Source organism: Tympanuchus pallidicinctus, unplaced genomic scaffold (genome assembly GCF_026119805.1).
Source record: "Tympanuchus pallidicinctus isolate F22 unplaced genomic scaffold, pur_lepc_1.0 scaffold42, whole genome shotgun sequence".
NCBI classification, from domain to species: Eukaryota; Metazoa; Chordata; class Aves; order Galliformes; family Phasianidae; genus Tympanuchus; species Tympanuchus pallidicinctus.
The window spans coordinates 633,629-655,135 of NW_026294761.1; the positions used below are offsets into that span (position 1 = coordinate 633,629).

The 21,507-nt window shown below is 43.0% G+C and overlaps 1 protein-coding gene across 2 annotated transcripts in view; it reads left to right on the forward strand.

Annotated features, from left to right (window-relative positions):
* Positions 1 to 21,507, forward strand: part of EBF2 (EBF transcription factor 2) — a 118,233-nt gene that overhangs the window by 67,023 nt on the left and 29,703 nt on the right. For both annotated transcript variants that reach the window (XM_052701982.1, XM_052701984.1), the window contains exon 7: positions 19,282 to 19,363. In XM_052701982.1, the coding sequence (XP_052557942.1) occupies positions 19,282 to 19,363 (82 nt within the window). The remainder of the gene's footprint in view (positions 1 to 19,281; positions 19,364 to 21,507) is intronic.

Consider the following 21,507-nt stretch of genomic DNA (forward strand, 5'->3'; position numbering starts at 1 on the left):
AAGTAACTTGATTTTTTTTTTTTTCCCTCCCCCACGCTCCCCAACCACTCTTAAATGTATTTGGCACAAACTGTCTGGGTTGGACTCTTTTTTTTCTTTTTTTTCTTTTTCTTTTCTTTTTTTGTGGGATTCCTCCTCCTCCCTTTCCTTTCTCCCCCACCTCCTGCCTTTTGTTTTCGTGGAACGGAATTGTCGGGAAGGATGAAAACTAGGAGATGGAATACACCAGAAATGGAAAACAAAGCCAAAACTAGAAAAAGCCCCAAGGAGGTGGGAAGGAAACCCAGGTTTGTGTGGCACAGAGTCTGGTTACCTCTCCAAAAGCTGTTGGAGCCCACCCAGCCTTAGGGCTGGCAGCTCGGAGGTCTTTGTGCCTCCTGCACCTATGGAGGATTCCTTCTGTGGTTTTGAAGTGGGGCAGCAATGCGAGGCAGGGAGACAACGTCCTGAGCCAAAGCACCTTTATGTTCCTTCCCTACTTGTAAAGAAATCCTGCCTGTTCCCAGCCTGCATGCTACGTTGTGTGGGTTTCCAGGCTTAGCCCTGTGAGAATGCAGATCTGCTCCTGCAGAAAACACTCAGCCAAGTTTTGGCACCAAAGGAGCTGATCCAAAATCCATAGCAGCTGATGAGAATCAGTCCATTGATTTGAATTGGCTTTGGGGCAGGATATTAGATGCTGAAGTGGCCAAAATAGCACGAGAACTGGGAATTGCTGTGTGTTCTTGCCATCTAGGGACCACTATGAAGAGACTAGAGCTGGCATTATTTTGACTCCCTGATTTGTTTAAATAAATGTATGAAAATAAACATGGATACTTGAAGTGCAAACAGCAGGCTGTCTGCTCATCAGATCCACCGAAAATATACAGAAAACCACAGACTGTGAAAGTCCTTTAGAAATTTAGCAGGATGTAAACTAATATTATTGCATTGAAATGGCTCCATGAAGCCAGTGGGTCTGATTTTGGAAGTACAGCTGAGGTTCTACCATGCACACAAGCATATGTGTATCTAAATTAGCTAATCTGGCCCATATACCCCTCATTCTTTGTTAAAATTCCTTCTGTGTTCTTTATTCTTCTAGGTGAAATTATAGGTTAGGTACAAACGTTTTGGCTGCTGGATACAGTATAAGAACACCCCCCAAAAAATGAAGAGCAATATAAAAGAGACGGCAATAAAAATTACATAGGAGGAAATAAAATGGTAGGAATATATGAGAGGAGCAAGTGCTGTCTCCCAGATCTGATGATGTTACAGTTAAAATCACTTCACTTGTTAGGCTCAGAGAATACTCTGCAGTGATTTGTGTTCTACGTGTGATATAATGATCCAGAGTGGGGTTGTTATCAGGTTTATTGTGTGGGATGAGCAAAGTGATCCCCAACTCATTCGGAGGCTGCATTGGTTCCAAACATTTCGGTGGGAGCTGCCCCAAGGGAAGATCTTACTGCATTGATAGTGGGAAGCCTTAGTGGGCTGCCTACAGGGTTTCACTGGGAGTTGTGTATTTATTCTGTTATTCTGCTGGTCTGCTTTAAAAATGTTGCTAATCTATGGATAGCATCTCATTTATATATGTATATATCTATGAGTAAATTTTGGAGCATTTTGGAGGAATTTCTTTTTGACTTCTTTGGCTCAGTTGCGTTATTGGTTCCTGGACTTGTCTGTGAGGAAGGGAGTAAATTTCAAAGCGTGTTTAAAGCAAAAAGATGAAGCAGCAATTCTCCCAGTGAAGCCAGTGGCCAGCAGGGAAAGCTCTGCACCCAGAGCTCCATCTGGGTTGGAGATGTTGGCTTTGAAGGAGGTGGAGATCCCAGTGACACCCCAGGAGAAGGATCAGGCCCTCGTTCCGTTGAGGCTGAACAGAGGATTGTATGGAGGGGCTCCTAGTGAAGTTAGAGCAGGAGTGTGGCTAATTAGAATGCCTTGTTTTTCCCCTCACGTCTGCTTTTCCCTTACCTCTGGTAGCTGAAAAGCACCGAGCACAAACACCGAAGCGTTGATGGATGGCCGAAGTCGTGGCCAAATCCCTCTTTGCTTCCTGCACCGCTTCAACTGAAACACAAAGAGAAGTGGCGACCAGAATTCTCAGCGGCAGTCAGTCAGGAACAAATCCGTGACAGAAATGCTGCTCCCCCTAGGAACAAATCACTTAAAGGTTTAAAGACGTAAACAAGTATCTTGTGAGATGTGTTTGAAGCATGAAGCGAGGCTTCGTTAGGAGAGCCCTCTTGATGGTGTTCTTCAAGACAGCTTCCTCCCTATGCTCTGTGTGTATGTGCTGGGGAGACATTTATTTTCTTAGAAGTTAGCAAACATTCTGTGTATTTGTCTTAATGTGAGAAGAGTGATGAGAGTAATGTGGAAATGCACTTAATATGTGTGTATGTGGGGAACATACATATATATATATAGTCTTTGTATATATGTGCACAAATGTATTTGCATCCAGACCAAATAACAGCTGTTATTATTAAGCTCAGCTTTTATAATCAATTTGTCGATGGATTCAGGCACTGTTAAAAAGAATTTAAAAAAAGAAAGAAGGGAAGAAAAGGAAGAAGTCCACATCTGAGCTTTTTCCTAATCAGTTCCCTCGTTTTGCTAATATTCTAACGACTGTCAATTTACTTCAGTGGTGCCATTTGCAGAATTTTCCAATTAGCAGGAAACCTGTTCCACCTTCTCCCATAATTACAGGGGCCTCGCTTCAGATCAGCTGTGGCCAGACAGCATGTGATGTACTTGCCAAAATCTGTGCACTGTGGGTTCTCGCGGGTGTGCGGAGCTTTTTTTCACCTTTGCATGAGCTGGCACAGGCTTTACGTCTCTGTTTGTAGGCAGGGAGCTCCCTCAGTAGTGGCATGTGTCAAAATATCCAAATAATTTCTAATAAACACGCCACAGTGAAAACACAAATAGGAGCCTATCCGTGTTGCCATGGCTTTGGTGTGTGAGGGGCGTTCGGCGCATCGTAGTTCCACGAGTCCATGGAAACTGGGTGAATATTCAGGTGATGTTATCCAGGCAGCATCCGTTTGGTCACTTCTTACCACCTTGATCCCTTCAGCATCCACGTTGAGCCATGCAGTGAGGGCAGTGCTGCTGCGATGCTCTGCTATCGCTGATCAAAAAGCAATCTGCCCCTTTTTGGAGAGCGGCTTCACCCGCCGATAGCGCAGCTCCCACAATGGAGAGGCAATAACTATTATTGTTACACGAAAAGAAAATATATTTAATAATAAGCTCATTGATTTTTAACAGCGTCTCTGTGTTGCCTAATTGATGGGAAGTTGTATGTTTGTGTAGCCAACGGGGGTTATGAATTAAATATGGTCGTCATTCCTTGAGGGATGCATGTCAATGCAAGAAGGATGGAGGATCTACATCTCCCCCAAGCTAAACAATCCCCTTGTAACAGGCATAGGGAAGCCTGGAACAGGAGGAAGGGGGAAAGGGAATAAAAAGCATCCATCACTGTTTATTAAGTGCTGCTACTTGAAGGTAAAAGGGGTATCGAACTGTTTTTAAATTGGAAGGAATGTAGCTAGACAAAACATTGATGGTAATATTAGGCTGGTGACAAATTTTATTCTTTCGTCCACATTTATTACGGTAGCAATTTGAAGTGATTTATGCCCCTTACCTCTCTAAGCCTCTCTCTGTACATACACACACGCACGCAGACACAAATCCAGTGTCTCCAAGTAATAAAACGAGCTCTTCTGGTAACGGCCGTGAAAGTGCAGGGAAAAGTGTCTGGAATGCTGAGCTGTAAACTTCGGGCACTGCAGAGGCTGATGCTCAGCACCTGGAGAAAATTAGGCCGTGCTGCAGATGTTCCTGGCCCTTGGCGCGGGGTCCCCGGGCTCGGCTGCAAGGTTGCAGGTATGCTGAGCTCTCCCTAAACAAAAATGCACTCTTGCATGTCTGTGTTGGCGGTGTACAGCCAGGAGGAATCTCCAGCTCAGACAGCTTCTCCCTTTTGGGGTCAGCTCTGTCTTTGTGGATGTGGTTGCTGTTACCCATCTCATCCCAAGTCCTTTTTGCCTGGGTTTTGTCTTCCCCTGCTGTAAGATTGGTGTCTGCTGAGCTGTGCTGGCCGGGGCTGTTCAACGAGGAGTGCATATGAAGGGGGAAGGAGAGGTTGTTCTTCAGCTAAAGAAAGAACTGAGGATAGGTGGAGTGAGGCTGGGGACTTCATCCCGTGCTGAACTGCTCAGTGGTCATTCTTAGGATATTTACACCTCCTTCATCTATCTCCAGTAGCATCCAATAGATTACTGTTACAAACTCCTCAAATTCTGAACACCATCCAATTTTCTTTTGAGCGCTGCTATTCTCTGTTCAGTTCTTTTATTATCCTGTGATTTATAGGGAAGAACATCAGGCAGAGCAAGATTTCGGACAGCCATTATGTCGGCAGGGTGTACGCACTGGAGGTCACAGATACATCAGGTTTGTGTAATCCTGGTTGCACCAGGATCTGGAGTCTTACTTTCTTCATCAAAGAATCCTATTAATTTTGAGTAAGACTGCTTGAAATCAAGGCTAAGGGGTGATGTTTCTTAGAGTCAGATTTGTTCTTGCAAACAGCCTTTGCAACACAGCTGTTAACTCCTGCTGGGGATGCTGATGTGTGGGTGCACACAGCCTGAGGTGGGCTGTTGGCAGCATTCAGCCCAAGCAGGGAGTTCCAGAATGCCTTATGGAAACAAAAAGCACCATCTCACCCCAAAATGAACAGAGGGCAACTGGTGAGAGGATGGCTCTGAGAAACCAGGAGCTTAATAAACACAGGGAAGGATCAGCTTCACTTCCCACTTGTGACTTCACCTCAAGGTTGCGGTGACTGAGCTGCAAATCTCAGAGATGGGAACACTTGTCTGTAAAACCGAACTGTTGTTGGATCTAAGACAGGTTTTGGAACAATTTCTCCTCAGCTTTTCATTCTTGGAGGCTCAGGAAGGGGTCAGAGCCTCCTGCTCTGTTCTGACTGCTGGAGCAGCGAGTCCTGATCCCTCTCTAAAGCTTTTGCACAGTCTCTTAGTAAAAACAAATCCTGCCATTAGGAGGGACCGATGTTCACAAGTTGCTATGCATGAGCCAGTGCCTCTTGCCAGCCAGGCACGCTGCAGTGCTATCCAGAGCAGTGGTGGAGGAAAAGCCCTTTAGGAAAACAATTTCATTTATTTTCAAAGTCATCTAGTTTCTGAAGCTAAGGTGAAAGCATTGCCAAAAATAATAGTTGCACTATTTTGTTTTTTTTTTTTCTTGCTCAGGAGCATGAGCTTACTCATCAAGTTAAAAACTGAGCAGTGTTGTGTGGCACTGTGCTGTGTGTTAGAGATGCTTAACTTTTCATTGCGTGTTTTATGTCCTGACAGACGAATACAAAGTAATTACGTAGGACAGTTTAAATGGTTTGTAATGTCTTACTTCTGGAGTTGTGGTGGATGTTTTCCTAAACAGTCCTGCAAATTGGATTGGCTGTCTAATGAAGCAACAAAAGATTACGTTGTTGTTTGGTGAAGTACTGCAAAAGCAGAATTTAGGCTGAACTGTTGACTGATTTATTTAATTTTTTGAAGGGAAGAGGGAAATAGAGAAGGGACAGATCTATTACTGGGGGAACTGATTAATCTTATGAAGATCTCCTGGCAGGGATCAGACTTTCTGCCTTGACATTCATTGGTTTGATGGTTCCTTATGACTGTGATTAGTAGGTTTAAACCCCATGAGCTTTGAAGCTGTGGCACATCCTTTTAGCATGTGTAGTAAGACGTGCAAGCCTTCTAGCTGGCCTCTCTAGCAAATGGTGGTCTTCTAAAAAGAGTTGTAACAGCTTTTTTCCAAGAGGTCCCCAACAAAACTGCGTTTTTCAAGCTGGGGGAAAACACACTTATGCCGTGGATGGAAGGAGTGAATATGCAGTAGCTGCTTCCAAGGAACGAGTCTTTACCTGGTTCATTTTATTATTGTAACTCGCAATTTCTGTGTCAGGTTACAGAGCTGAGGTAGGGCTGCAGGTATTTAAACCACTGGAAATAACTGTGAGATATCCTGCAGAGTTCAGCAGCCACTGACTTGATTTCACGGCGCCTAATGTTGGTTGTTAAGGGGTTCGACTGAAAACAGAGCAGTTGAATGACAGAGTCAAAAGTTAGGACAACCAAAGAGTGAAGGTGCAGATTCTCAGCACTGTGTAAGGTCTGTGTTCAGCCTTGCTCAGCAGTCTCTGTGTCATCACTGTCCCACATTGATGGGTGATGCTTTCCAACAAACTGCGCTCTTCTGTTCTTGTAACCCGTCCTGACATTGCAGGGCTGACTCCTTAGCCCAATGCCTCATCATACAAGTTCTTCCTAATGACAGTGCTACTCCCATTAGCCTCCCTTGATGTCTATTTGCCATAGCAGCTTTTCAATTATTTAAAATGCAAACATCTGGATTAAATAAATGAAGAAAATGTTCAGTGAACGTTGCATGCGCTCTAAAGCTTATTTCCAGAAATTATGGCTGCAGGAGAACTTGAGAAGGAAAAAATCAGACTTCACTGCATGCATCAACTTCTTCGTGCAGCAGAGACAAGGGCAGGAAGTCTGGAAGTTGGGGACTGCCAAGAGATTTTTTTCAGTAGAGCACATTGTGATGATGCATGTGGAATGATGGCCTGTTAGTCAGAGGCTCAAAAGATGAATATTTTCCAATCAGTTAGCCAACTGTGGGTGTAAAACCTGTGCTCTGCATGTATTTGAGTATGGCTGCAGTTGGGAATATGTGGAGCATGTTGCATATAGGCATAGAAACCTGTTGTACGTCTTCAAGAGATAATGTGGACTGGATTTACTTCCTGAGAAGTCTTTTAAAGTCAGCTACGTGTAGGGTTTGTGTCCAGCTGCCACACTGCCAAACTGCTGGAAGAGCCTCAGCTCCAGCCTCTGCAGTACCTGTGCACACGTTGAATTGCATCTGTACCTGTGATCCCCACAGATCAGAGACTGGTGGAATTTGAAGGGAAGGAGGAACACAGCTCTCAGTTGCTGCAGCTGCCAACATCTGGAGCCCTCCCATGAGCTCATTAGCCCAGTCATAAAGCACAGCACTGCAGGGGTCTTACCCTGATGAGCTAAAACAAACAGCCCAGCACGGGAATGACCGCTTTGGTGAGGCACAGGGAGCTGCTGGTGGCACTGGATGGAAACGTGGTTAAGCTGGAGGGATGTAATGGAAGCTGGGGTTAGGATGTGAAGTGGGGAATCCAGGCTATTAGCATTCTGCAATTCCTCTCGGGGGAATATGGTCCAAACCAGGGCTCTGTCTGCCCTAGGGAGAGGCCCAGGGGTAAGGTGTTTGGGTTTTGCCTTTAGTACATTTCCCAGCCGTTGTTCAGCTTCCATAGGTGGAAGGTCAGGAGCTGCAATTGCTGAGCATTCACTCAGGATCTCTCACAGAAGCCCCAGGAATGTGTTTTGCTTTAGCCTCTGAGGCTGCGTAGCTGGAAACAAAGCTCTGTAGCAACTTTATGAATATATACATGGATCAAGGGGAAATAACACTGTCACATTCACTGGCACCTATGGCTGCACTCCGGAAAGAACTCGGTCACCAGATAGCTGTCATGAAGGAGGCCCAGCTAAACACAACCAAACATGTGCACCCATTCAAGTGAGCAGCAGATTTTGCATTGTCTAAAGCGATGTGGGAAAAAGTATTACATATATACACTAAAATGAAACCAATCTCATGCTTCAGGGTGTAAATTGATCACTGGGAAGGTCAGGAAGCAATTTTCCTCTCCTGTTAACATTGCTGCGCGAACTTGGGGTTGTCTGTGTGAGAGAGAGGGATGGAGTGGAGAGAAGCAATTTCTCCTGTAGCATGAAGTATTTGCCAGAGGCAAAATAGCTTGCTGCTGCGGTGAGTTTATAGCAAACTAATTGCCCAGGTGTTTGAATCTTGCCTTATCTTGATGCCTGCGTGCCCAATCTGAAGAAGTACGGTTTCATGTCATGTTTTGTGGAAATCCAGGCTTCTTTTGAATACTGACGTTCTGGATGCTATATGCAGTGGCACAGAGTGGCTTCTTTTGATGAAACCTGAGTTGTGAGCTGGGGGTAGGCGTGGATGTACAGTCACAGCGTCCTGTATGCGCTCAGAAATTGCATGCTGGTGTTTTGACTCCTTCGACTCCAGGGCTTTGCACCTTTGGAGACCATGACTTAATGTCATTTCTGAAGGGCCTCGTACTGAGCCTGCTGAAAACCGGTGCTATGCATCCCCATAATCTTTGTAGCTTCTTAGGATGAGGCAGTTGCTCAGAAACAACTGAGGGAGTCGCAACATGGTGATCCTAGATCATCCAGTCCAACCATCCATCACCAATATTTCCCCTCTAAACCACGTCCCTTAGTACCACGCCTAAACATTTCTTGAGCCTCCCCATGGATGGTGACTCCACCACTTCCCTGGGCAGCCCATTTCAGTGTCTGACCACTCGTTTGGAGAAGAAATTTTTCTTAATGTCCAACCTCAATCCTCCCTGTTGCAAATTCCCTCTAATCCTATTGCTATTGACACCTATTGAATGTCACCCCAGCAGAGGTGGGAATGAAGGATTTCCCTTTCTCCTTTTTCCCCTTATTTCTTTTCACTTCAGCCTCACAATTTGGTCCTTGGAAAGGCACAGGAATGATGTGTTTCTTCACATCAAACCTCAATTCAAGGCAAAGTTCAATTGCCAATTAGCAGTTTACCCTGGTGATCTCTCATTTGAGTTCCTACCCCAAAATTCTGCTTCTTCTTTGTATGTATGTACTATATGAAAGAGTACTGAGAAGATTAATTAAATTTGAAGGCTAGTAAGCAGGGGTGAATTAAATGTTTGTAGTGAAAGTTGGAATGACTTTAAATTTATTAATTTATTTACTGCATGCTGGAAATTTTTGTATTGCTCACAAATCCAAGACTGCGTGCTGTTTTCCAATGGAAAATCAGCTGATTTCTGAGAACAGTAAAACACAGGACGAGGTGAGTTTCAGAGACTGTAATTTTTTTCTTTAAAGCAGAATTTTCTCTCTTTATGTATGCACAAATGTTTTGGTTTTTTTTCTTTGAGTTGAAATAATAACAAACTGCATAAAGCATAGGATGCAAAGTAAATATCAGCTGTGGCAAAATCCACAGCCACTGAACTGGAAGGCAGTAGCAAGTCTTGGCCATCAGAAGGCTCCTGAAAGATGTGGATGCTGACATTCAGTTGTGGCAATATAATGTGGCTGGAAAAGGTCTTAGAAATGTCTTATTCTGGCAAAAAGAGAATAGCTTGAAACAAAACCAGAATTTCAGTGATGTGCTCATGTGGCTCCAGAGAGACAATTTCTATTTCTGAGTCTATTCTGTGACCCAGATATCTTTGGGCCAATTCATCCTCAGTCTAAAATGAGGAGCAGGAAGAAATGAGAAATGAAGTACGTGTCCAAAAGTAAATGAATCAATACAACAGTTATCAAGTGGGATTACAAACAGTGCACGTGTGTAATAGCCCTGTAGCACTGTTTGCGTTCTCATTTGCAAAATATCCCGTGATATTTTGGGATGCTCTTTCCTCTCATCTGCATGGTTGTGTGACTGCATGGGGTCTGAGGACCCGTCTGCTCAACGTGGAACATTGCTTTGTGCACCACGAGCGGCCTCCCTGCGCAGGGGCTGTAACACGAGGCATTTTACAAACCGTTCTGGCACGCACATTTCTCTGAATCCAAGCTCTTCAACATGAAAGCGCGACCCTTCATTTTAATCATTACAGAATGAATCCAGTGCTAATAGCACTTAATTGTTTCGCTAGAATGATCTCCGTTGGTTTTGGCAGCTGAAATGAAAACAATTCCAAATACCATCAAAGGAGCTTATCCACAAACAGCATGTACAGGGAGAGTGTTTTGATATACAACGGTGTGTTAATATCATAACATCTCCTGACCCTGCACACGGCTCTGTAATCCTTCTCTGTCTCGCTCTATGATCTTGGAAGATCCGATGGGCGAAGCCGAAGGAATAAAGCAGACCAGGAAAGTCGTGCTCTCTGCCCCTGGAAATAAAGCACTGCCGATCCTTTGCTCCAGCCGTGTCCCTGTATTAATCTTGACTTTCTTGAAGCTCGCCCGCTAGTTTGAATTTGTATGCGACATCAAACATACCTTTTCACATATGTTCTTTCCAGATTTTTTTTAACAGTTACTTAGCAGTTTATAGAAGGAAGTGAATGATCTCATCAAGCTGCTTAGAAATTAAAAAAAAATCTGTGCTTATTAATTATGCAGGATTAGTCTAATTATAATTCAGCAAATTAATTAGCGACAGAAGGTGTTCTGAAACATTGGAGTACATTTGCATGTTAAATGGAGAGGCTAGTCTGTAATATATGTAAATTTATGCATGGCTTCATAGTTTAATTTAAAAATTTGCAGCTGCATATGGTATGGGAGCAGGTGAAAAGTCAGTTTTAGTTTAATGATGCTAACAAACATTGGATGCTGTCCTGTCTTAGGGAAGGAATGCTCTGAATGCACCCCTATCTGCCAATCTATAAATCTGTCATAGGAATATAATGTTACACCAATGTTCAGGCTCAAGGTCATCTGTGAGTAGACCCAGAAGCACAACGGGTGCAAACCTGCTGGCTGAGCAGCCCTTGGAGGAGGGAGGAGACGAATGCGCGCGGAGGCAAGTTGCTCAGATGTCAATTTGCCTCTTTAGCAAATGAATGCTTTTTTATTCCATACAAAAACCGTTCAGGGACGGGCAATACTCCCCACCTAGTCAATGAGTGAGAGCTTTCAGCTGAGCGATATCCACTCTGGCAGGTGTAAAATAGGTGCCTAACCTTGGTTCCGTCGCTAGTGTTCGCATCGGTGCTGCTTTCTGATCTCTCAGAGTCACAGGGAAGTTGTTATCAAGTTCCACATTAACTGCAGGGTAAAGAGTTTTTATGTGCTGGCCTCTACCATCTGGCAGGAATAGTAAAAACCAGCAGACCCATCAGCAGCAAAAAGGCTGGAGGTGTAATTGGTGCTCACTGTTCAGCCTAGCATGGCTTGGCACAGGCATTCGAGAGCAGTGGGAAACGAGGAGAGGGGAACCAGAAGGTAAAGTGGGCATACGTTTCCCCAGGTATGGAGAAAAATAAGTGGGGATCAGACTTTGTGCTCCGTGATACCTGTATGTGTCTGCTTTGTGGTCCGTGGCACTCTCCCTGTTCATTGCAGGGGAGTTGGATTAGGGTTAGGATGAGCCTTTAATGGTCCCTTCGAACTCAAATGGTTTTTTGATTCTGTGACTGGCAGAGTCAAACGTGGGTTAATTTGGCACCTGTGTAGAGCTATAGTGATCCCAGCTGTGGGCCTGTGGGAATGCTGTGTGGTTTTTGGCTGAAAGAACAGCTTCATCCACCTATGGAGTAAGTCACCTAATTTCCGGGTGCCTCGACTTCCTCAGCAGTGAAATGAGTCTAAAAGCCTTTCTTTCCTCCTGTCCTTGGTGCATCTTGTCTCCCATAACAATTTCTCAACGTGACTGTGCCATGCTTAGCACAGTTGGAACCATAGACACTGCAATGAACCAGGGAATGTTATCGGAACGTCCCTTTCAACAGCCCACCAGCCCAATCCTCTGCTATATTACCTCCCTGCCTATTGACTTTTGATTATGCTATGGTATTTGGTTGTGTGCCAAGCGGCATGAATAATATGGATCTTACAGTGTAAATCAGCTTTTAGCCATTGTCTTGTATGTTACTGGAAAGTTTTGGTGCGAGGGGAAGAAGGAGAACCCAAAGGAAAAGGGAAACTGCTCAGGTTGCAGAGAGTTCTCCAAAGGTTTTTTGGAGAATAATTGCAATTACAAACATGCCGTTAGTGTTGTGCTTCATTTTCAATTCGAACCCGTGGAGTTCAATTATTATTTTCATTAATGGTGTCAGGTTTTCATCAGAGCGCACAAACAAGGAGGTTCTCCTTGGAGATTTTTTTTTTTTCCTCTAGCAAATGTGACCGTGCCAAATAACTGCATTCAGCGCCGAGAAATGCCTGTCTCCGTAACTGGCAGTGCACTCTCCTCCAGCCCTTGGAATCACTTTGCAAGACAGAATGAGCATTTACCAAATGAGCGTGAATTGCAGTTGTGGATGCGTGTGCCTGCTGCTGCTGCTGCTCTGAAGGAGCAGAATCTGCTTCAGAGATGGAAATTGTGCAGAAGGTGGAAAATGTACAGAATATAAACATCGAGTTTACAGACATGTTCTGGATTTGGATGACATATTGCAGCTTATGTTCAGACACGATTAGTTTGAAACTAAGCTCTTCCAAAGCAAAAGGCCACTAGATGTGGGTGGTGAGAAGTGTGGTGTTCTAGGCTGCAGAGAGATGGGATATTTTTGAAGGAATGGTTCAGTGGTTTGGGCACGGCATTATGAAGAGGACAGATGTCCTTCAGATGGATCACTTTCATTCCATATCTTTGGTTAATTGCACAGAGCATTCTTCACCAAAGTGTGGTTCAGAGTGCCTGGCATGACAATTAGAAGCAGTTTTAAGATGAGTGCTGCCAGCCTGTAATCTTAAGGTAGGCTCCTCTATTGGCTTCCCTTATAACTGTTTTGTTTCGCTTTCGTGCCCAACTAATGTTGGACCATTAGATTTGTAAAACAGAGCTGTTTTGATAAATAACATTTTGGGATGTTTCTGATTTATTTGTGGGATACAGTGCCCTGAGGCCTTTGAAAGTCTTCTTTTTGAGTTTTTGTCCATTTTAAAATAGGAACAGTAATTCTGCCTGTTCTCTATTACACTTATCTGATCTGCATGTTCTCATATGCTTTGCATTGCAAGCATCTTGGAATGAGCAATAATGCTGTTATTGATTGATCGGATACTGACTTAATAATAAAGATGGGCCAAAACAGAAAACTTCTGATGTAGACTTCCATCAATGCAAAGGATATTTAGTCCTGTAGATTTTGGTCCAAAGCACCTTGATTTAATAATACAAATATGAATACATAAAAGCCTCACATCTTAAAGCCAGCTTCACGCTTGCTATTGCAGCTCTCCTAGCATCAGTGCAGTTACTCATGAGCTACATTCTTCAGACCTCTGCAGAAACAGCCCTTATCTTGGCAGGCTTCTGTTCCAAAGGAATGCACAGTGCAGGAAGAAGTTCCCATAGAGAGGAACTGGGATCCATGCCTAGAAGCTGAGAGAAAGTCAGAGAGGTGAGCCGAGGAGAAAGACGTAATGGCAATGTAAGGGGCTGAGTGCAGCAGAGCTGAAAAGAAGGAAGAATCAGAGAAATTGATAAGGAAGGGACTTCAAGCCATCGCTTAGTCCAGTTCCCCTAGGGTTTGCATGCACCAATGGTGTTCACTCTCTACCTTCTTCCAGCCCAGTTGTGGAGAAGGTACAAAGAATGGACAGGAGACTGATTGGGTAGCAAAGGGCAAAAAGAGGTTAGGAAATATGTGAGCCTGATAACTGAAGCATTAGTTTAAAGAAAAAACTAGTGATTTGGGAACATGGCATTCTTTAGAAGCAAATGAGGACATGGGATCCTCTGCAGAGTTCTTCTGGTGGTTCAGTGCTCATCTTGTGCACAGCTGAGGAGCTCTTGCATAGACTGGAGAAAAGACTAACCAGTCTGTTGCTCTCAGAGCTGAAGAAATTACTTTGGATGAAGGCAGGAGGGGAGGGAAGTGTTTGTTCTTTTTCATTGTTGGGGCAGGAATGGAAGGCATAATATTTGTGTGTGTTCTTTGGTACTACTGCTCTACTGAAAAACGAGTGCCAGGCCCAGGCTGGGGACCTGCTATTGTCTGAGTTCCACTCTCTTCTCTCACAGCAAGTCCCTGACAAACTCAGAAGTCTTCTGACCTACATATGTTGGCTTTCATATTTGTTAAACTGGGTTTAACACACTTTGTGCACAGGAGTTTTGTGAAGATTAATTAGCTGCTGTTTGTGGAGTATCATATAAATACTCTGGATTATTGTAATAACTTCAATCATTTCTCAGACATTATATGGTGTACGTTCATTTAGAACGCTTTTGTGCAATGCCTGATCCCACATTGACTATAACTGCTGAAACGAGTAGGAAATTTTCTCATCAGGTCTCTAATAATATACCCTGACATAATAGAGCAGAATGACTCCAGAGATAAATATTCAGATTACAAAGAAGTCTTCTACTGTGATAGTCATTAAAGTCAAAATGATGATTTCAGATAAATGCAATTAATAGATTTTAAATATGAACCTTCAAACGTAGGTGCAAAATCTGATCTGGTCCCTTTGGAAGGAAGGGTTTCCAAGTGAAGCCTTTTGCTCTGTCATGCATTGTGGTTTGGGTATGGTCCTTTGTCACACTTATCTCAGAGTTCACAGTGCCAAGACGCTCATGAGTGAGTCCAGGAGACAGTGGGAGACTCTGACCTCAGAATTTACTTGTGTCGATGCTGCTGCCTTCAATGTAACGATGGTTTTGTGGTTCATAGCATGGTCACTCTTGGTACTGCCCAATTGGAGGAAAGATATCCTTATAAAAACTTCCAGTTTTTCATTTTAGTTCACTTTGTGATTTCTTGAAAGCACTTCAGTTACTAAGTCAGATTGCTATGATATCTTTATAGTCTCATTAGGTTGTAGCATCATAGACTTGCTGATAAATCGCACTGCCTCGTCCTGTTCAAGTCATGAGGAACATTATTCTGACTCCAACAGGATTTGATTAAGGTTCTTTTCAGTCAGCTCAGATGGAAGATGAACAACATCCTCAGAGGTGGAGTTCCAGCCATGTAGAATCACAGAATCATGGTGGTTGGAAGGGCTCTTTGGAGGTCATCAACCAACCTCCTTGCTAAAGCAGTTCCCTGGGGCAGATTACACATCCTAAATGGCCTCTGTTTCAGAGCCTTGTAACATGGGTGTACAGACACGAAGTGCCAGTATGGGCCAGCATCACAGGGAACAGCCTGATAGATACAAGACCTCACCTGCTCTGCCCTCAGCCTTTCTCCTGTCCATTGGCAGCTACCTGCGGGGGAATTGGTCCCTCCACTCTGAGCATTATGGGATGTCTGAGCACTCCACCCTGCTATCCATTGCGGCCGGGCAGGCTGGCCTGAGATAACACAGCTGTCTCTGCACTATAGTGAAAAAGGGGCATTTAAGTGATACCAGCACGGTGGTAACTCCCAATAGGATGAGCAGAAACTTTTGAAAGAGCTCCCTTGAAATCCTAGAAGAGGGACTGTTTTTAAGGTGGTGTTTGGAGACCTCTGGAAGTGCATCAGTCTGTAGATGGAAGGCTTGACCATATTGAAGTGAATGTCTGTAGCATGTCTTAATTAATTTTTACATCTACAGTGAAGTTAATCAGGCTTTCTGTAGAGATGCCAGAGGTTCTTTGTGGTAGTTATTCAAAGTGTTCCAGTTTTCCCTCATTGCTCTTCAGTGTTGATCTATGGGAGAACCACGCCACACTCTCTCTGCTTGGCTGCAGTCTGCTAAACCCATAGCTGATGCAGTCCTTTGGAAGGAACAAAGGTCAGCTGAGAAGCATGAAAATCAGCAGTTGTTTAACTTTTTAAAAATTATTTTTATTTTTTGATGTATGTATAAGTCCATGCCAAAAACTGGCTAAAAAAATTAACACAGCCCTTCTGCAATTCTCCTGTTACCCCTAAATCAGCTTCATTTAGTGCTAATCCTTCTCTCTGCCCCCCCCAAGTCATTTTTATTCTAATGCTGCAATAAATATTAATACCTTTCCCAGATGCAACCACTTAAAAATATATATGTATATCTAACGACCTAGCAAATACTTGATGTGAGTGCCCAGCTGCAGCTAAAATTTGACTAGAAAAACTCTGAAAGGAGACATTGAAATATAGCACATCCAGTGATATGCTAAAGAAACCATGGATAAGTTGGCACAGCGATGGATGGATTCTGCTCCAATGCTGCAAACTCAGAAAAGTGAGGTGAGGGATTACTGATCCCCACCTTGTGATATCTTAGGGGTGCACAGTTTTCAGCAGCTTGAGGGGCTCAAGAACTCCACTAAACCAGGCATCCTGCACTTGCTGCATTTGGAAATTGCTCCTGGTTACAGATCCTGGCTGAGTGCTTCGATGCTGGATATTTGTCCCCAACCACTGGGGAGGGCTGTGATGCTCCGCTCCTCCAAGGAGGCATCCAGCTCTTAGAGAAGGAGAATTCTGTTTTCTGTGTAGTTTTAATGGTCAGTACACCCAGTGGGATGAATCAGTGCAGATCTAATTGAAATGCAAGTTAATTTCCACATATGCCTCTGATTTACACTAGCTGGGCATCCACACCCAAACGTTCTTTAGATATTTAACAGAAAATATGAATTTCATTAATTGCCATGTGGCGTTATGGAATTCAGTCCTGGGTGCTGTTAAATGCAGATTAGCGTAGAATTTTTACCTCTTGTGCCTGTGCTGTGGGGTTTGGTGCAGCACACGATGCTGTGGGACTCAGCTCTTCCCAGGGCAGCTCACTGACACGGCGAGCTCTGTTGGATTCGTCTGTGCTCTGATCTTTGCCCCTTAGTTTGCCTTGTTTCTCTCATCTGAAAGGCATACAAGAATTTTTTAAAAATTACAAAGCAAACACTTGCCTGATTAATTTGATCTTTTATTTTTCCTTGAAAGCAATGACAAGCCATGAATCTTGTGGGTTTTTGTTTGCATTTTTTCTCCCAAACAAGCAGATATCCATGGGCTCACTGAGTTCCATGCAGAAGTTGCTTGCCTTGGTTTCATTACACAGTTTGGCGGCGTTCTGTAGTTTCTCCCTGCACAGCCAGATCTCAGCAACATAAGCAGTTTATGTATCTGCAAATATTTTTTGATATCTGTAAGAAGAGGGCAGGATAACAAGGAGTTTGTGAGCAACATCTCTGGCTGGAATTCTCCTGTGAATGTCTGAGTGTGCCAGTATGCATAATATTGTTCGTTCTGAAAACGTTCTTACAGATAAAATCTTGCTTGCTGATCATTCAAATAAAAGAGGCCACAGTTTTGGCACGAGGAGTCGATACAACTTGTTTGATAGAATACATGCAGCGTGCTCCTGAGGCACAAAGATCTGTGAGTGACCAGGGCTGGGATCCCAGGAGCTGCCCAAGGGAGCCCGGACCCAGCTCCCATTGCTCCTGGATCCCAATGGAGAACTTGGGCTCTCAACACCTGGATCCCAGTGGGATCAATGGGGACATCTGGATCCCGATGAGATCAGTTGGGATGTTGGACTCCTGACACCTGGATCCCAATGGGATCAGTGAGGACGTTGGGCTCCCATCGCAGCCCATGCACTCAGCTGCTATGTTGTAACCAAGAAATGAAAATGGAGACAAAAATACCAGTCTGCAAAATGCACTCACACAGCAAATAAACATTTTAGATATGTTTAAAGTGTTTGTGACAGATTTAAGGCAAACAAATGCTCGCTAGAAGGATGTATTTTGTGACAGTCATTGTATGTGACGTTCCCTGGGTCGTTTTTGTGGGTTTGGTTGTAGGGAGGTCTGTGAAGGGTTTTGTTTGTTCAAGCCACATTTCAATGGATCAGATCCTTCGGTATTTCTTTGTATTTTTGGGGCAGATGGAAGAGAAATACCTCACTGTAAGTGATGCAAAGAAGTAGCAATAGCAAGGAGAACTGAATTTCTGCTTTTTTGTGTGTTGCATTAGGACTATTTTGGCAGTTGTTGTTGGTAAACCCTAGGAAATATACATCTTTCTCCTTTAAAGTTCTAATTCAAGGCATGAATGTGTGAGTTCTGAAGGGACTTAGGGACTGCGGTAAAAAATCGTTGTCATAGTAACAGAAAGGGAAATAGGCCTGGCTCACCTGGGACTTTAACTTACTGCAAAAGCTGATTTTTTTTTTTCTTTTTTTTCCCTTTTTTTTTTAAGAAAAGCACTCAGTAAGAGAAATAAATAAATAAGTTCTTTGTATTCTGAACCAATTCTTCAACTGTATCATTCTTTTTTTTCCTCATATCTGTATCTTTTCCGTTCAAACCTATCTTAAAATCTGTTTGTTTTTTTTTAATTGTTGCTGTTAAACACATTTTGTTCTACAAATGGAAACGCAGAAAGGAGTCACAGAAAATATTTTCACTTACAGTAGAGTGAAGAATCTGTGAGATTTTTTTGCCTGTTTTGTCTGAATTTGTGAAGACTTGCATGTTTTTAATCCAACAACTGTGATCTTTCATGTAGAATTGGCTCCTTTACCTCGTAAATTCAAAATGTCATCAGATGAATCAGATAATAAAGGGATGAATCCTAATGAAAAATTTTGTGGAGTACCCAAATTTGATAAAGGCCTCCTAATATTGCTGAAATGTGAGATCTGTATGTTATAACACATGGTACTGGGTGAGCCCATCAGCATCCTGAAGGTTCAACTCACATCCACAGCAAGCTGAACTCGATGGGAGAATAATGTATAAAGATAGATAGATGTGACAGGGCAAAAATAATTGGCACGGACACATTGTATGATGTTAATGGGTTTATCTGCTTGGACAGTGTGAGCTGTCACCTATTACTTCCATTTGTGTTTTTGTTATCCTCTCTCAGAATCAGTGCAAGGTTCCGATCTGGGTCTTTTTTTGCTTTAGTTACCGAAATCTTAACAGCTAAAAACATCATCAGGATGAAATCTCATCAGCTTCTTCTGGGAGCTCTGTTTGTCTCCGTGTTTTTTTATATGTTCTAAGTAGTCTCAAGGCTTATCAGCCACAGAGTTGCCCTGTCGGTTTTTGTAGTTATCACAATAACATTATCCTTCTATATTGTCTCATGGAAAATCCATTCAGACAGCAAAAGAAAGCCCTTATATGCAAAGGAGAGATAAAGGAACAGACTCAAATCGTGTGGTCAAATGTGCAGTGGAGAAATGGGCACAAATCAAAGTAGTTGCGTTGACTTGTATCAACTAACAGCCCATCTCAGAGCTGATTATAGCCAGTTGAGTGCAGTTCACATGATTTTTCTAAATTTTGGTGTGGTTTTTTTTGTTTGTTGGGGTTGGCTGTGTGGGTTTTTTTTTTCTGAGTTCTCCCAGTCCTGGATGGCTGACATACCTCCATCTAAATCACTCCGCTGTGTACTTTCAGTCACAACACGACAACGCGTTTCGTTATGGTTAATAACAGTGGCACAATTCTTTACCGTTACAGATTCTTCTTAAAATTTTTTCTCAAGTGCAATCAGAATTGTTTGAAAACAGCAGGAAACCCCCGAGATATGAGGCGGTTCCAGGTAAGGCTCAGCATTAAGCTGTCTCTTTCGTTCTCTTTTTCTCCTCTCCCCTACGTTGCTCGTAATAAATAAGATGACGGTCTATGATAAGCCATATCGGATATTGTTAAAGTTTTTCTCCGTTTGTTGTGGTTAAACCTTTTTTTCCCCCTCTCCTCTGTCTTTTCCCACTCCAAATCCCCAAGGGGAAGTGATGTACTGTACCAACCAGCAGTGGATATTTGATTTGATACCCTCGGGCAAAGCACTCGCACGTACAGCTGCCCACAGCAGGGATCGTGTTTGTGATACTTAGATGCCTCAGAATTTTTCAAAGTAGCTCTGTACGTGGTACTGAAGCATCTCCCTATTTCCCTCCACTCTCTCTTCCCATCTCTTTTGGCTTTTAACTCTTTCACGCCCTCCTTTCAGCTTCTTTAAAAAAAAAATAGCCCGAATAGTGATGGTCACTTTAAGATCTCACGCAGGAAAGCAACAAGACCCAGGGGACGATGACCCAGCTGCTTTGCAGTAAAATCTGCCACTGGTTTCATCATAGCTGTTGCTGATGTATTGTGAACACCAGCTAATAAAAACACAGGAGGAGGTGAAGTGTGTCAGGTTAGAAGCAGAGAAGGGAAAGGCTGACGCAGTCCCTCTTCTTCCACACTCTAATCTTTAAGCAGCTATGTCTAATAGTTTAGTGTTTTACCTGTAAAAGGGTAACGTGGTTTTACTACTTGTTGCCATTTTTCTTGTGCCCTCATTGCTACCCATCCGTGGCACAAAGAGGGTTTTAGCTGCAGGGGGATGCATGGCTTTCCTGTAGACCCATCAGGTCTGTGGAGGGCAGTGACATCCTGAGGTCTGCCAAGTCATGGTTAGTTATTGGGCTCTTGCCTCAGTTTCCTCATTTAGAAACCAAGTAAAACTCCATAGAAATTTACAGCCCCGTGTCAAACTTTCCATGAAATGATGCATTTTGGTTTATATTTTTAGTGGGAATACAGTTTCACAGGAGGGATGTTTTTTCTCAAAGAAAAAGAAAAAGCTCGGGTTGGTGAAAACAAAAATCCACTCTGGTATCACTGAAAGCTCTAAAAATTTTAGAGAAGTGTTGGCTAAAGATATAAAAATGGTTATTTTTTGTTTTTTAGTGGAAATAAATAAAAAATAATAGTCCAACCCAACTTTGTTTTTTTGGCACCGGTGGTTTGATGAGACTGGAGTTTCTCCTTGTGTTTTTTGGAGATGATAAGACATCAAAAAATTTAATAATAATAATTAAAAAAAATAGAGGTGGCAATTGTTAGCAAATTGTTAGCAAATCGATGGAAATTGTAATTTCCACCAAGAAAAAAAATGCCATTATCATCTTCCATGAATGCCAAAAAGGAGAGTAAAGGAAAACTCAAATGATAGCATGTGAACTGATCCTGTTAGCTCTTAGGGCTGGTTAGGATGGCTGAGGGCAGAGTGTAATGAAGCATGAATCCAGAGACTCTTCATTTGGTTAAGAGTTTGTAGGAAATTGTGCACAAGGGCATCCTGCTTAGCATTGCCATAATACCAATGATAGAGTTACAAGAGCAAAAAAATGAATTCTACTTTGTGATTGAAGCTGAAATTGTAGATTTCAGGTGAATGCTGAATTGCATGAGGATTTTGGATTCTTTTTTTTTTTTTGGTGAAGATTTCTCTCTACTGTCAGCTTTACTCTTTGTTTCACCTCCACATCTCCACAGCAAAAATAGCCATTTTATTAAGAATCTCAACAGCTTCACGTTTTTAGTGGGACATTGAAAAGTGAAACTAAAACGAGCTTTACAGCATGCACACGTACTGATGGAATGCCTTCAGCCCATCCACCTGGCATTCCTCTTGTACATGAGGAAGCATTGGCTTCCTTTTGATCTTTGTACCAAAATCAGCAGCTTACTGGAGACGAAAGTGAGCTGGGGCCAACGCCTCCTGATCTGGATTTTCTGCCTTACAGCAGCCAAGCCTGAAGCAAAGAGCCAAGCACAACTCTGGTTCTATTTTGCAGAGATTGCTTAAACTCTTCTTGCACTTGCAGTCAATGTGGATTCATATCCTTTCCAGTTCTGTCGTGACATTTAAGTTCAAACCTCAACGTTAATCAAGATTAGACAAAGCTTCTACAT